The sequence below is a fragment of the Spizellomyces punctatus genome (genome assembly GCF_000182565.1).
Source record: "Spizellomyces punctatus DAOM BR117 chromosome Unknown supercont1.3, whole genome shotgun sequence".
In the NCBI taxonomy this organism is placed as follows: domain Eukaryota; kingdom Fungi; phylum Chytridiomycota; class Chytridiomycetes; order Spizellomycetales; family Spizellomycetaceae; genus Spizellomyces; species Spizellomyces punctatus.
Genome location: NW_015971539.1, coordinates 1236876 through 1251489, shown reverse-complemented (window position 1 = coordinate 1251489; position 14614 = coordinate 1236876). Strand labels below are relative to the sequence as shown.

At 47.0% G+C, this 14614-nt stretch overlaps 7 protein-coding genes across 7 annotated transcripts; 4 read left to right on the top strand and 3 right to left on the bottom strand.

Annotated features, from left to right (window-relative positions):
- The first annotated feature begins 632 nt into the window (after nt 1-632).
- Nucleotides 633-2494, top strand: SPPG_02171 (uncharacterized protein). Its single transcript, XM_016750469.1, has 7 exons — nt 633-924; nt 984-1013; nt 1077-1156; nt 1231-1260; nt 1328-1372; nt 1441-1533; nt 1612-2494. Exons 1-7 carry the CDS (start codon nt 857-859, stop codon nt 2184-2186), a joined length of 921 nt encoding a protein of 306 aa, XP_016611148.1. The 5' UTR covers nt 633-856; the 3' UTR covers nt 2187-2494.
- Nucleotide 2495: 1 nt separating this feature from the next.
- On the bottom strand, nt 2496-4018 carry SPPG_08995 (uncharacterized protein; the record flags this gene model as incomplete). The annotated part of the gene is made up of 11 exons (XM_016757146.1): nt 2496-2524; nt 2596-2621; nt 2712-2866; nt 2924-2959; nt 3035-3166; nt 3234-3339; nt 3408-3483; nt 3544-3595; nt 3658-3735; nt 3796-3857; nt 3916-4018. 11 exons carry the CDS (start codon nt 4016-4018, stop codon nt 2496-2498), a joined length of 855 nt encoding a protein of 284 aa, XP_016611147.1.
- A 1089-nt stretch (nt 4019-5107) lies between these two features.
- Nucleotides 5108-5588, bottom strand: SPPG_08994 (uncharacterized protein; the record flags this gene model as incomplete). Its single annotated transcript, XM_016757145.1, has 4 exons — nt 5108-5173; nt 5253-5270; nt 5337-5455; nt 5537-5588. The coding sequence occupies 4 exons, from the start codon at nt 5586-5588 to the stop codon at nt 5141-5143; spliced, it is 222 nt and encodes a 73-aa protein (XP_016611146.1). The 3' UTR covers nt 5108-5140.
- A 913-nt stretch (nt 5589-6501) lies between these two features.
- SPPG_02169 (uncharacterized protein) lies at nt 6502-7836 on the top strand. The gene is made up of 2 exons (XM_016750468.1): nt 6502-6718; nt 6781-7836. The coding sequence occupies exons 1-2, from the start codon at nt 6595-6597 to the stop codon at nt 7518-7520; spliced, it is 864 nt and encodes a 287-aa protein (XP_016611145.1). The 5' UTR covers nt 6502-6594; the 3' UTR covers nt 7521-7836.
- Nucleotides 7837-7886: 50 nt separating this feature from the next.
- On the top strand, nt 7887-9974 carry SPPG_08993 (uncharacterized protein). Its single transcript, XM_016757144.1, has 4 exons — nt 7887-8240; nt 8335-8416; nt 8498-8591; nt 8685-9974. Exons 1-4 carry the CDS (start codon nt 7991-7993, stop codon nt 9717-9719), a joined length of 1461 nt encoding a protein of 486 aa, XP_016611144.1. The 5' UTR covers nt 7887-7990; the 3' UTR covers nt 9720-9974.
- Nucleotides 9975-10710: 736 nt separating this feature from the next.
- On the bottom strand, nt 10711-12201 carry SPPG_02168 (AGC/RSK/RSKP70 protein kinase; the record flags this gene model as incomplete). The annotated part of the gene is made up of 2 exons (XM_016750467.1): nt 10711-11981; nt 12048-12201. 2 exons carry the CDS (start codon nt 12199-12201, stop codon nt 10711-10713), a joined length of 1425 nt encoding a protein of 474 aa, XP_016611143.1.
- Nucleotides 12202-12495: 294 nt separating this feature from the next.
- On the top strand, nt 12496-13898 carry SPPG_02167 (uncharacterized protein). Its single transcript, XM_016750466.1, has 6 exons — nt 12496-12628; nt 12692-12851; nt 12910-13072; nt 13139-13300; nt 13363-13450; nt 13511-13898. The coding sequence occupies exons 1-6, from the start codon at nt 12526-12528 to the stop codon at nt 13786-13788; spliced, it is 954 nt and encodes a 317-aa protein (XP_016611142.1). The 5' UTR covers nt 12496-12525; the 3' UTR covers nt 13789-13898.
- Nucleotides 13899-14614: the final 716 nt, after the last annotated feature.

Sequence of the window (14614 nt, the reverse complement as noted above, 5' to 3'; positions counted from 1 at the left end):
CAGAGAGCTGAGAAGCAGTGTCTCGGTGCTTGTGCTCGAAGGATCGCCTCCAAGCGGCTATGCGTTGGGCGTGGCGATGCAACGTTGCGATGGTATGAGAGTGGAGAATGGAGATGAGGTTATAAAAGTGACCTTTGCAAGTCGCTCTTTTTAAAAGATGTGGAATTGGAAACTTGACAAATGCCGTTTTGCTGGTCGGCAGCGGGAATTCCGGATGACGGAAGCGCGATCCCAAACCCTCTGAGTCATCGTCATTCGTGGCAGCCTTCAAGAGGGTCGCAATGTATTTACGCACAATGTTACAGAGAATTGTTAAAGTTTTAGTTCATTAAATCGTAACGCTGAGCCAGAAACGAGTAGAAAGCATGAACGCATGAGCATGTCAATTCCAAGAAAGAAACGTAGTGCACTAAAGAACAGCCCATGCATTGGACCTCAACGGTGGGCATGCAGCTAGGCGTTACAGTCTACTCCATTTCAGTAGACGTCGCCTTCTCAAAGCACTCACGGACTGCGTATCAGAGTACCACTTGTGTGTATCTGCCTCTGATACCATGTCATGACATCTGCTTGTTGCACATGGTAGACCATGTCAACTGGTTATCAAAAAGGAATGTTCGAAAGCGCAGTTCTGGCAGTTTCTGCTGACATAATCATGAACAGCTGTGCCATCAACTTCACGTAACACGCCCTTTCCTACGCAGCCATTCCTTCGTTTTCCCCACGGAGGTTTTATTCGCCATCTGTGGCGACTGCAGATTGCCGCAACTTTACCTGTCGAACTTGTCTACTTGTTTTACGGTGAAGAGATTTGCTGAACGCATTCATCTGTGATCTCGGTCACCGTCGCGTCAATATGGCAACAGAGTATTACGATATACTTGGTCTGGAACAGTGCTGCACCGCAGAAGATATCAAAAAAGCGTAAGTGGGTTGGTTCTTCCTGCCATGAATTGACGTACTAATGTAGTATTGATGTGTAGTTACAAAAAGGAAGCGCTTAAATGGCACCCGTAAGTCTGACTCGAAGTGCGAATATCAACTTGCGCCCTCATACCGATTCCTTTGATGTTCAGCGATAAAAATTTGGAAAATGCTGAGGAAGCTCAAATGCGGTTTCGGCTTGTAGCTGAGGCATATGAAGTGTTGAGCGATGGTACGGAGTGAATGAACAAGTTTCGGTGGAAGAGCATGATAGATCGTTGATTCTAATTTGGCTTGATAATCAAGATCAAAAGAGAGCGTACTACGATCGCACGGGTAGGACCTAGACATTTTCAGAGAACCATTTTGTGAAAGGTGCTTAACCACATGCGTGTTACTTCAGGTGCTCAAGCCAAGGATATCCCAGAGAATCCGTCAGTCCCATCCGGTGAAGTGGTGTTGCGGTTCACTGTATTAACGACTCCTGTGTACTGATTTTTCATTATATTCTTTCAGCACACCCGAGAGGACATCCGGTCGATCCTTTCCATGTATTTGAAGCCTTCTTTGGAAACACTTCGCTATTTTCCGTCATGGAACAGCTTTTCAGTATGTGCCGTTTACCATGCTTTTGGTTGCGCTGCTTGACAGGGAATTGACCATGGATCGCGGCTATCATTACCCCAGGTCATGATCCATTTGAAGATTTCCGAGCCCATAGCCGCACACGTCGGCCTAACCCCGGCTTTCAGCATCTGGACCCATTTTTGCAGGGTTTCTTGGGTCATCCTTTTGCCGATATTCCGACTGGACGGGCACGCATTACTCGCCAGCGTCCTTCAGTTTCCCAAGATCCATCTCGCCGCGATCCTTTCTCTGACCCCTTCTTTGATAGGATCGGTGTGTTTAGGAGCTATAGCACCATTCCCTCGATGCATGAATTCTGGGAAACAGCGCACAATGCTTCACACTTGAATCTTCCGAGAAGCGCGTCTTGTCCTGTATCTGACCCACATCTACACCATGCGACGCCAGAGGCATTCGCCGGAACCCGGCAGCCGCGAGACTCTGGTGTCTCGATGCATTATAGTCCTTCCGAACGCGGTGTACCTTCGCAGCCTCAGCAACCGCATCCACTGCAGGCGTCTAGAGAATACGCTCAACCTATGGGTTCTAACAGACAACCCTCTTATCCTATGCGCGCATCTGAGCGCTCGGCGTCAACGAATGGATCTACCCGGATCAATGTTCCCATATTGTGAGGTGGAGATGCAGGTGGCGTATGTTATTGGGTATACCAGCGGGTTCTGCATAAGTAATCTGAAGGCGAATGATGTCTTTTGCATAATTTGGAGTGCAATGCAAATGGGAATGGGACGCCATGTATCGATTGCATTCTGGTCTGATGTATATATTGTTCTTTGATCTACCAAGTTGTGTTTAGTTTCTTGTTTTCTGCTTTTTTGTCCAAGCCTCGTATATATACTCTGTTGGCTGGTAAATGCTGCCTAACACTGCAAGATCCTAACTATCTGCCTAGCAGATTTATGATATCAGTGCATAAAATGCCCTCACTTGGTGACATTTACAACGATTTTCCCTGAGGCGCCGGATCAGAAAGTGAGTTTGGCTGGAGAGAAACTGTGTGATGCGAATAAGACCATAACGTACCCATACTCTGATTACTTTCCATGTACCTGTCCCGAAAAACAAAGGAAAGTCCAATCAGAGCGATTCAATCCCCAAATTGGTGACAATTCACTTGCGTAAAACCACTATTTACCCACCTATGAGCCTCAGCAATGTCCTCCCATCCAAATTCCTTATCAATAATCAATTTCAAACTTCCATCGACAAGGCCCGGTAGGACCTCTTTTTCAATATGGTTTCGCAGAGCGATTTGGTATTCTAGTGAACGGGAGCGAAGCGTGGATCCTTGAATCTGTCGGGCCAATCTTAGTGTTTGTAGTCTGGTCGAATGGAAACACACGAGTCATACCTTGAGTCGTTTGAGAAGGATAGGTGCCATATTGGACTTTTCGAGGACAGCGCCTATATAGGTCAAATGGCTCAGGCTTTGACGCTCTATAAAATACTGATCAGCAAATACTTTACCTTGCAAGAAAGCCAAGAGGACCATACGCCCATCCACTGCCAAAGAAGCCAGGTTTTTATCCCAGTACCCCGCTCCGATAAAGTCTACAATGGCATTGACACCCTTTCCGTTTGTGATTTCTTGCACCTTTTTGTTTATCACAGCAGTGGGTTGACATTGAGCATGTCTAAAAAGTCATTTGTCAAGTCCGCACCTTTTGTTGAAAGTCTTCTTTTTTGTAATTGACACCGTCGGTTGCTCCGAGGGATTTGCAGAATGCGAGCTTGTCTTCGTGTCCGGCTGTTACAATGATGTGTTTTCTTTTGGTGCAAACAAAGAATTATGAGGAATGGTATATAACGATTCATGACAAACAAAACGGACGTACGCCTTGGCCTTTTTGGCAAGTTGAATAGCAGATAACCCCACACCACTGGCTCCAGCATGGATGAGGACATCCTCGCCTGTTTTACAAATAAGCTGTCTTGGCAGTTTGCGTAAATCTACCTTTGTCATAGGCGTACCTTCTTTGAGATCGTTGATCAGAAACAAAGCCTGATATGCCGTGAACCAAACCTTTGTCCAAGGACTAGATCAGCATCATGTGTGGAGCACAAACAAACAAGTGTTTTGCATACCTCAGGAATGGCAGTCGCTTGTTGAAAGGTAAACTGTTCCGGAATGGACATTGCCATGTGTTCCGAAATTGTCACATACTGAATCGCACGTCAACTTTTCCTGAATACCATTATTCAACTTTGTTGACATCAACCAACCTCTGCGTAGGCACCCCCATAGACGAGTCCAAAAACCCTATCCCCCTTCTTGTACCTCTCCACTGACCAAACAAGTCAGATTAGATCCACAATCTATAAATCGAGCGATCGTCGGCATACCCTTTGGACCAACTTCCTCCACAACACCCGCAAATTCCACCCCGAGGATATCAGACGCCCCCTTTGGAACGGGGTAATGCTGGTCCCGCTGGAGAATGTCCATTCTGTTCAAAGCAAAAGAGTGGATCTATCATATTGGGTTCACTTTGATTAGTCAGAACCTCCTTTTTGTAATGGATGGATAGGTTTGTTACCTTCACTAGTAGCTCATCGTCCTTTGGACTCGGTTTGGGAACGGTATCGATCGCCAGCCCGGATGCATTGCCTTTTGTTTCGCCCGTTTTCAATAATGCCACTATCAGATAAATAAGCAACTGTGAACCCCACCTGGCTTTTTGACAACTACTGCTCGCATAGTCCCCGTCATAATCCTTGCTTGTCGCTTGACCACAGATCTGTTCGTCTGTTCGTCGATTATATGAATAAAACTATTCAGTCGATCAAAAGTGTTTTCGAAAATCGAACGCTGACAAACAGGTTGGGATATCAAAGTCGGCCATTTGGGTGGTCCGACGTTCCGCCTGGTGACGCGTAAGGAACGTCAGGTTGGCTCTGTCGAGTGTCGCAGCATGGAGCAGCTGCCCGACAAAAAGTAAAGCGATAGCACCAGAGTTGGACCTACTTTTGCTGTTGCAGAGCCACTGGATATACACAAAAGTAACTTATGAAATCTGTGAGCACAAGATGGTTTCCATTAACTTCTGGTAGTAACCTGGGTGCCATTAAGGCATTCAGAACATTGAATTTTATAAAGCATCACGAAGTTAAATGGCAGATGAAAATGTAAAAGAAAGGTGAGATGTCTCCAGCACAAGGAGAACTTGGGCTCATGGAACCCGAACATCAGAAGATGGGTCCTTTACATGAATGCAAATGGCGAGGGAAACCCCGTTTTGCACTTTCATATGTCTTTACGCTCCCTGTAATCTGCATATGGGGTTGCTTCACCGTGTTATGGAGCTGCATACTGTTTAGTTGTGCCATGTGGTATTCATGCATTAGTGCTCGGCTTCGACTTTTCCTCACGAAACCGGTTCAAGGAAGAGGTGCATCATCTTGCCGTCCGAACCCATGTCACATCAGAGGGGCATCTCAACAGGCAAAAAAAAGGCCCACAAAAATTCATCATCCAAAAGTCCACGGAGAATCGCAACCAGATCCATTCGCAGGATTAAATCGATATATATTAGTCTACCCGCAACATTCCCCTTCGCCAACTGTTCCTCTACTTCATCTTTGCAAAGAGTTTGTCCGCAGCCTAAAAGTTTCCAAATTTCTCAAGTTAGATACCAGTCAAATCTGACTATGAAGGGGATTGCCATGATCTTCAGACTTACGCAGTGGTTGACGCACTCCTACACAAGAGAAAGGAACACATGTCAAACACGACACTGTAGTAGGGGCTGGAAATGGAGGCTTACCATCAAGTCAAAGAACTCTTCAACGCAGGTCTCTTCTCCAGCATCCCCGCCTTCCACTCGTGCAGTACACGCGTCGAGTTTTGCCTTTAGGCTGTGGCAATGGTGACCCTCAGCACAGTCTGCCAAAACGGACGAGATTTAGCATTGAGTGAATATGCTACAATCTAATCACCTGCGCAAAACAAGCACAAATGACATACCGGCTTCAATCTGGGGCTTGGGGTCTTCAGAGGGGTTCCAGTCGTCAGACATTGCTAGCGGATGTGGGTGATGGATGAGGAAAACGATTGCCCAATTTCCACCTCGGAGAAGGACCTTCAACAGCAGCCACGACAGGGTATCACGTGAGTAACCTAGCAACCAGAGGCCGAGCGTCGCCGAGTGATTACCTAATACACGTGATATGCTTGCCAAATTCAACCAATCAAACATCTTCAGTGCAACATAATCCCTCCCACATCAGCAAGCATTGCAGCCAGGTTGAATTAACCACATTTATTGTGACATCATCCTCACGAAGATAAACAAAAAACGGGTCCAATACCTGCAATGAATGATTGGCAATTACTATCCCTTTGCGGCCATCTATGAGAGGAATATTCTGCAGTTGCCACCTGCATACATGCATGACTCAATATATCTGCTCTTTTTTCTATATAAACCCCCCCTCTTCTTCTTCCCTCTTGTTTCTTTACCCTCGACTCGCAAGCATCTGCCAGCACTCAACTCTCAAGTCCATCATGAGAATCCTGCTCTGGTGCCGAGGACCTCGTCCGCCCGACAAATACAACATAACCCCTTGCAAATGCTGCTACTACTATATCGCTATGATCGCAGGTATATCTTGATGATTTTTCCCACGCGCATATTCCCAGTCTAATTCTGATCTACCTTGGTATCTGAAACATCCTCCAAGAATTTCGGAATCAAAGGGCGAGTAGGATTTCTCTCGTGGTGGTGGGCGCTAGTTACCCGGTTAGAACAACCGTAATGTATTGCATGTGTAATTGGGCCTAGTAGTAGTTTGTTACTTGTAAGGAGTTCGTTAGCTAGTTAGCTTTTCCGGGCTGGTTGTCGCCAGTCCAGTGGTTCAATCCACATTGGTGTATTAACCAATACACTAATCCCTTGCTTGAAGAAATTTGGCGACGTGTGTTGGGAGAGGTGTCTCGTTCCTTTTTGCTCTCGCTCTTCCTTTGAGCTTGTTTTTTTTTTCTTCTTGCGCCAACGACGGACAGTCGCCTCTTCGTCTTTGCGAATGACCAATATGGACTCTGTTGGGCCAATGCGCAAGAAGCCAGGTGCCAAGCCGAATCCCTTCATAACGGACATGGTTGCGCATAGGAAAGAGAAGAACAGGCAGGCTCAAAAGGCATTGCGAGGTAGCGTGTTTTTCGGTTTGGTTTCCACCATGTGCGCGAAATTCATGCTTTCCTTCATGTAGAGCGACGCGCACAGCAGGCCTTTGAGCTCCAGAACGAATTACGTTCTCTCCGCTCTCAGGTCTCGTCTCTTGGTCAGGAACGGGCGCAATTGCGTCAAGAGAACCGGCAGCTACAACAGCTTCTGGCTCTTACCTTTAGCTCGTGGCTTCCTGAGGTTGCGCAGGAGATGGCGGATGCTCACTCGCACGACGCCGTGATGATTGCGGCAAAGGCATTAGCGGAGTTACAGGCTCGCCCAGTCATTCGTCAAGAGAAAGTATTTGCTGAGCCAGCAAATGTAAAGACTTACTCTCCAGTTCCAATGGACGTAACACAGACTGAAGATGATACAGAGGACGAAAGCTTTCAAGAGGGAGGCGAGGATACATTCCTTCCGGCGATTCAATCAGAATGGGACGATAATCCCAAAACACCCAATGCTGAGGAGTCTTCGGTCATTACCGCCCATATATCTCACCTCCCCACACCCGATCCTTGCCCTCCCATCAAAAGCTGCTGCCCTCCTGCAAAGAACCCCTTCTCTACCACCTTAGAGCCACCTGCAGCCGTTGAAAACTGTGCCGAGACTATGCCTTGTTTCGTTCTTCGCGAGAAAATCCTCAAATACGGTCGACACATTGATCTTGCTGCCTTGTGTGATGAATTAGTGCGGCGAGCGGTTTGTCACGGCAATCCGTGGGACCCCGCCGATTGGACGGTTCCTCCAGACCTTTTTGAACGTTTTCCTTGCATGAAGTAAAATGTACGGACCCCACATCTTACTTTTGGTGATTTCTTGTATATATTAGTGTGTTGTCCTGTCGTCGAGAAACGAGTATTATATCGGATAGAGAAGCGTTGATGTGCTCTGAGCTGGTGTCCTGAGTCATGTCCAATACAATTATTTACAACTGCAAGTCTTTTGGGATTAAACGATGTGGAGAGTTGAACTGTGGGGTATTCTGATGGAAGCATGTAGGCTTTCGTTATAGGCCTTTAAAAATAAAAACAAAAAGGAAGAGCAGAAAAGACCTTCAATAGTATCCATGACTGTGCCATCCTTGGCCGTACACGTGCTCAGAGGCTGCTATTTACAAAGGAAGTTGAAAGTGCGCAGAGACCACTTCACCAACCTCCACGATCGGTGGAGGACAAGTCACCTTGAAAACCCATTTTGCAACACTTTTCTACTTGCCTCCAACGACGGAGATTGGGCCACTCAGACATCACATGCACACACCCAAAAAACGTCCCTCCGAAGAGGTCATCCGCCCCTGCTCGCCAAGCAAGAAAATGCTGACAGTTTGCGAGCAGAAAGTGACAGTGATTGATTCCGTGCCGGGCCATGTGCACGTCGAGAGACCGTTATTGAAGGAGCTTTGCGACCGAGAAAGAGAGTCTGCACAGGCCAAGCTGAAGAGAATGGCTGAGAGTCCTGTGGCTGCTCTGCCACATGAACTGATTTCGATGGTCTTTTATTGTGAGTTTCCGCATGTGTTCAAGAAAAGTAGAGGGCGAAAGGGGTGGTGTAGGTTATGAAGGGTGGCTCATACGCTCTTTGACTTTTGACACAGACATTCACGATCAGTCCACCCTGGCACGAATTGCGCTTGTTTGTCGCGCATTCAACATTTGCGCGACGCCTTTATTATACAGGCAAGTTGGGAAGGACTTTCCCTGTTTGCAGATGAACAGAATGTTAACCTGGTGTTAAATATGGTTTCCTTCCTGCATTAGATATCCCAAATTCAAGTCCACCTTCAACTGGGCACAATTTATTCAAACGTTGATTCGCCATCAGAATACTCGTCCGCTGGGAACATTTGTTCAGGTATGTAACTATCGGCTGTAGTGCCCTATATTTCCAATTATGTTGTATGTATACTCATGCGCGATATGATGTTGACACTTGCTGCTTTTCCAGATGATTGATTTATCCTCACCAGAAACAAAATCTAATTCCAGTAACAGCAATGCGCGGTCGTCTCGCGTCGTTCCAATTTATTCCTCGGCGGCTACGAGCACCATTGAGCTGATTGTTCAGACAGGGGAAGCTGGAAACAACAACCAGATCGGCGTAGAAGATGATGGATATAGTATTGTTTCTGAAGATAACGAACCTGATATTCTGTCGACGATTTTACCGCCAGTTACCATGTTGGTGAATGGTAGCCAGTGGGGGTATGCGGAGAGTCATGTGGGGGGGAGTGCTGATGGACAAGGAATTACGACGGTCCCACCAGAGCCACCTACGGCCGCACCACCTCACCACACGGTTGTCTGGAACTATTTAAACCAGCCTCCTACCGCCGTGCATCAACACCCTCTTGTACATCATCTCCACCATCCCGGCTCCACCCTCGCCTTCCAACCTGGACATAATCCACCAATTCCACCCCATATCCTCCATCACCTACGGGTTCACCAAACCGACACAATACCCAGCACCCCGGCAAAAGACATAAAAAAGTCTCCCCGACTGCAAATACAATCGTCATCCTTAATATCCCTCGCTATAAACTGTCCAAACCTCCTTCACGTGTCTCTCTCCAACTGTCCTATCCTCCCCGACACGCTGATAAAGGAGACAAATGAATACCTGTCCACCGTTCAATACACGCCTCAACCATACCTAACCCGAATTCCAATCACACCGACAACGGCACTCGAGCGTCTCGTCAAAGTGTGTCCCCGGATTGTGAGTATTGATTTGCGGGGATGCGAATGGGTAACAGAGGAAGTTGTCAATGTGTGCCTGGGATGGAAGGAGTTGCGAGCTCTGAATTTGGGACGTTGTGCAAAAATTGGGAGTGGATTAGCGAAATTATTTTTTGTGGATAAGGGTGAGACTGTTGAGGGGGCTGTAAAGAGAGTTTTGACTGCTGGCAATGGGAATACCAATGGAAATGGAAATGCAAATGGAAACGGGAATGCAAACGGTGGAGGTACTGGGAATTAAAAAAGAATTGTAGCGACCCTCGAGTTTGTTGGTTGGTGCATGGTATGGTTGCGTTGTGCATGAGCACATTTTGCGTCCCTCCAAAAAGCGAGGGGATGTGTCAATGTTTTTTTGCTAGTTTTGTTTTACCTTCCTGGACACTATATGTTGCAAAGTTTGTACTGTTGGTATACGTTTTTGTATGTGAATAGTGCCGCTGAATGGAAATCAAATATAACTTTGCTGCCAACCCTCATTGGTTTACGAATAATCAAACCATCTATATTCTTGCTCTTTGTTTGCAATGTTCCACGAGATGATGAGATGGTGAGCCGCGGGTCGAATATGACGGTAGATGGAATCCTCACAAACACCTAACTGGGGAATACCATAACTGAGGAATACACAGACGAAAAGCCCAAATTCACGCAAACCCATCCAAAACATGGCAGTCATAACCAGCAGCTTCCTAACTCTGGTAGCAGTGTTAAGAGCCCGATTCTAAAGAAGGTGCTTGAAAGATTTTAACCCTTGGTCGATATGCTTGGTCAAGCGGGAAAAGGCACAGCATTGATATCTGTACGATGGGATTTGAAACAATAGGCTGTGTGTTTGTCAGGGAAAAGATGCTAATAAAGAAGGTCACAGGCGACTGGGCTTTCGGAGGGCTTGCATAATTTGGAGTACATTGCCCAGGTATCAGGGAAACCTAAAAACTTGGTAAGGGATTCGGGCGGTGACGATCTTTTAACTCTTTGGGCTTTTGTCCTCCCTAACAAAGTTCGGTGAGGCAAATCGTAACTTTACAAGGTATGCCAAGAATGGCGAGTTTTCGATTCTGGCCGCTGAGCTTTTCGAGCGGTCACCTCCAGGTATTTCCATGCACCAATTTCCCCTCAAAATCAGTCCCAAATTGATCCATTCGAGAATATATTATGATTACGACCTTATGTACACTGCGTATTCGCAGTCCTTTACAACTGAACAAAAACGAATGCCCACCAAAAACAAACTATCCGAGATAAGCACTCTCGGCCACATAACTAAATCCTGCAAAATGATCAAACGCAGCTTCAGAAGGCGAATCCGCTACGGGCATCTTGGTAAAGCACTCATCGAAGTTTGAGGTATCCTCTGGATCCAACATTTTGGGCACAAGTGGCGGAGCAACTTCCAATTTAGCCAATTTTTGCCAGTCTAGTTTATTCCGGCGAAAGAAAAGGTGTTCTTTGGCCTGAGCAGGGCCTTTTGGACCGCTTCCGAGTCGCTTTCCAGGGTTCTTTTGCAGGAGCTTCGTGCAAAGATCGCGTGCATGGGCAGTCATGTATTTCGGGCAGGTTACTTTCTTCTTTAAGATTCCGTCCATGATTTGCTTGCGATTGCCCTTCCATGGCACAGATCCCGTCAACATATCATACAACATCACGCCCAGACTCCAATAATCGACGGCTTTGTCGTATCCCTCCTGTCGGTGCTCGTCCAATACTTCGGGTGCCATAAACTCAATGGTGCCGCATACGGTCCGCGCATCCAACGCAACTTTAGAGAGCCCGAAATCAGTCAACAGGACGTGGCCGGTGGAGTTGAGGAGAACATTTTCGGGTTTGAGGTCTCGGTAGATGATACCGAGTTCGTGGAGATGCTCGATGGCAAGTAAGAGCTCCGCAATGTAAAAGCACGCTACATCTTCGGCAAACATCTTTTCATGGGCCAAGTACGTGAAGAGTTCGCCTCCCGATGCATAACTCAAAATCAGGTACAACTTGAATTCAGTTTGGAAGGCGTAGTGAAGTGTGACAATGAAGGGGTGCTGAACTTCTTCCAAAATATTTCGCTCATTCCGAGTGTGCTCCGCATCTTTACCGTGGAGAACAATCGAAGCCTTTCGCAATACTTTCATTGCGTAGAGATCGCTCTTGCCTTGCGTGGCATGTAAGCCACCTTTCTTGCGAACCAAAAACACCTTTCCGTACGCCCCTTTTCCAATAACACTGACAACATCAAAGTCAGAAAGTCCTACTTTCCGCCGATAAACAGAGTTGGGCGTATCTGCAGACGTAATTGCTGTGAAATTGTGAATATCAACGACTTGGGAGACATCGGCAGGTTCTGCAAAGGAGAGACGCGGTTCTAAAGTTGATGCGGTGTCTTCCTCAGAGGGCGAAGAGGGTAGTATACTGCTTGGGGTTTCGGCAATTGTTGTGCTCTTCTTGCGGACGGCTGGGTTTAGGTTTGATTGACCATTGGGGACAGGCGGTCGCCACCGCACCGTACTGGAAGAAGCTATAGACGACCATACATCAGCCCAAAATTCGCCCTGGCCAGCACAGCCCACTAATGAACACATACCATCAGAGTCTATTCCACTCAAGTCCTCACAAGCCGAGTCATTGCATGGTCCTTTTCGTCGGAATGTTTCATCCTTGTCAAATGCAAAGACATGGTCGTCATCTTCATCCTCGGTGGCACTCATGCTCTCCCTGGGTGTCCGTCCCGCGGGCATCCTTTACAGTGTCTCCGTCTCCAGTGATATATTGTTAAAAACTGCTCTTTCACGACTATGGGCTCCAAACCCAATTCCCCGAGAAAACAAAGAATAATAAACAAAGGTAGGAAAATAAACCCAAAACAAAAGGCGAGAAAGACGTGGGGGGATGAAAGAGTACCAAAAGCATCGAGTCTAAAAAACAGAAGGAGTGGCCGTGGCAGAAGGAAGGTCTAGACGGAAAGGAAAAACGTGGTTTGGTTTTTGGGCGGGGTGACATGTCACATGACTTTAGAGTTCTTTCGGACGGAATTTGACTTTAGGATTTTGAAGTTTTCAAACATGTCCATCAGCAGGCATTCATTACGGTTAACGACACATGCAGGGGGCTCGTCCTTTGGTCTTTGGCGACCGTTGGCGAGACCTTTTGCTACTCTCGCTCCTGGTACGACAAATTCCATCACATAGTGCTCTTTTCGTATACTGATCAGAATGATCTACCTCCCAGAATTTCACCACCTCCTTCACAATGCTCCTGCCACGAAAGCTCCTCCGACTGCACTGAGATCGATATGGGACGGACTACTATCTGCTGTATTGAGTCCTGATGATGTCGCGAACGAGTATCGCAAAAAGTATGCGGACAAGCTCAAGAAAGCGGTTCAGAGGTGTGGGGTTTGAATTGACTACCCAGAACCTTGAAACATTTTCTGACCGAGACTCAAGCGAAGGGGCTAAATCGGTAGACGAACTTATCCAGCGAAAGCGCTCTGCACCTCCTCCAGAACCGTCCAATGAGAATAAGGATGACAAGCCAGATGAAACGAAGACGGGCAAATCGGTCAAGGGGCTAGCTCCTCGCGCTGATGGATTACCCTCGCATGTCAAGGTATAATGGCCTTGGATACGTGACCGTCTTAGCATGTAGCTGATCGACTTGGATTCATATCGTCAGAGCTTGGAAAAGATTGTGGATGTGGAGCGCCTCAAGCAAGAGTCGTCAGACCAGATTGCCAACATTTGGAACGAGTATCACTCGTCAAGACAATGCTTGAGTGGTGCTATGCCGTCAAGCTTCTACCAGAGCCTGCTTGACCAAGCCAAGAAGTTCCCGATGGTATGATTGGCGCTATCATTTGTAGATCATTTGAATTGAGCAGCTCATCCATGTCTATTCAGTTCCTTTTACCCCTTCCACGTAACGAAGGTTACGAGTTCTTTCTTCTTCAGTTTTCCGGTCATCAAATCTACTTTACACCTCTATTAGGTATGCTTTACCGTTTTGGCCTGTGGAGCCGCATGGGCACTAAAGGGACCGACACTTTAGAATACAAGACGCACCGAGAAAATGCTCGACCCCATCTCGTCCTGACACACTACGTCGAGCTCGCAGATGAGAAAGACATTGTCCTCATGGTTGGTGAGCTTGGCGATCCCGATCGCAAAATCCTCACTTTGCAGGAAGCGCAAAACTTGGTATACCAGATGCAAATCTTTTATGTGACGGGATCTCAAGCCAAGAAGGATTTGGTGGAGACGTTCCATAAGAATCCAGCCGGATTTGATTATCAGTCGCTGATTTCAGCAGTCGAGACTCTCTCATAGGCATTTTCATAGGCACGTTCACTGGCATTTGTAGATTAATGCAATTTCTTTATTCATCTTCACGTATGCGGAATCAACACATTCCATTATATGCGAACTCTGTCAGACAATGTGCCTCTGGTCCTTTCTGTTCAAGTTGATGCTTCACATGCACCCAGGCATGTATTCGACGGCGTATATTAGATATTTACGAACGCCCAGTACCCATCATTTGTACAAACCACCTAGACTATTACTACACTAGGAAACACTATATTACGCCAGCTATACTGCTAACAGTGTCCACATCATTCGCATCTTGGTGACAATTGTCCATAATATTAGCGTTCTCACTAGGGTCACTGCTGCCAACAGCACGCATCACTCCCTTATATACAAAATCTCTCGCCCACTGCTCCACATCCTTTCTGCCGCTCATTGGCCGATCCTGTCGCAACACGGCGGGAGAGGACGCTCGCCGTCTTGTAACCTTGTTATGATGCATCACATGCGGTCTTCTCATCAATGTCTTTAAAAATGCTGTCCAGCGGACAAAGACTTGCTCTGGTACGGCCAACCTCCATTCCAGTGTTTCGCAGATCATTGTTCGGGTTTTCGCAATTTTTATTCGTGACAACCCGCTTGCTTGTTCGTATTGGGCCAATGTTAGCGGCGAGTCATTGAGGAACGAATCGGCAAGTGATAGAGCCGACGTGAAGAGGAACAACGGGGTCAGCGATGACCCGTTGCTAGAGTGTTTTGGCTGTGCGTATGCGAATGCAGAGAGGTATTGAAGCGACAGGAAGAGGCATGTTGGTGTCGGTCGGGTGTGAGAGAGTACATGATG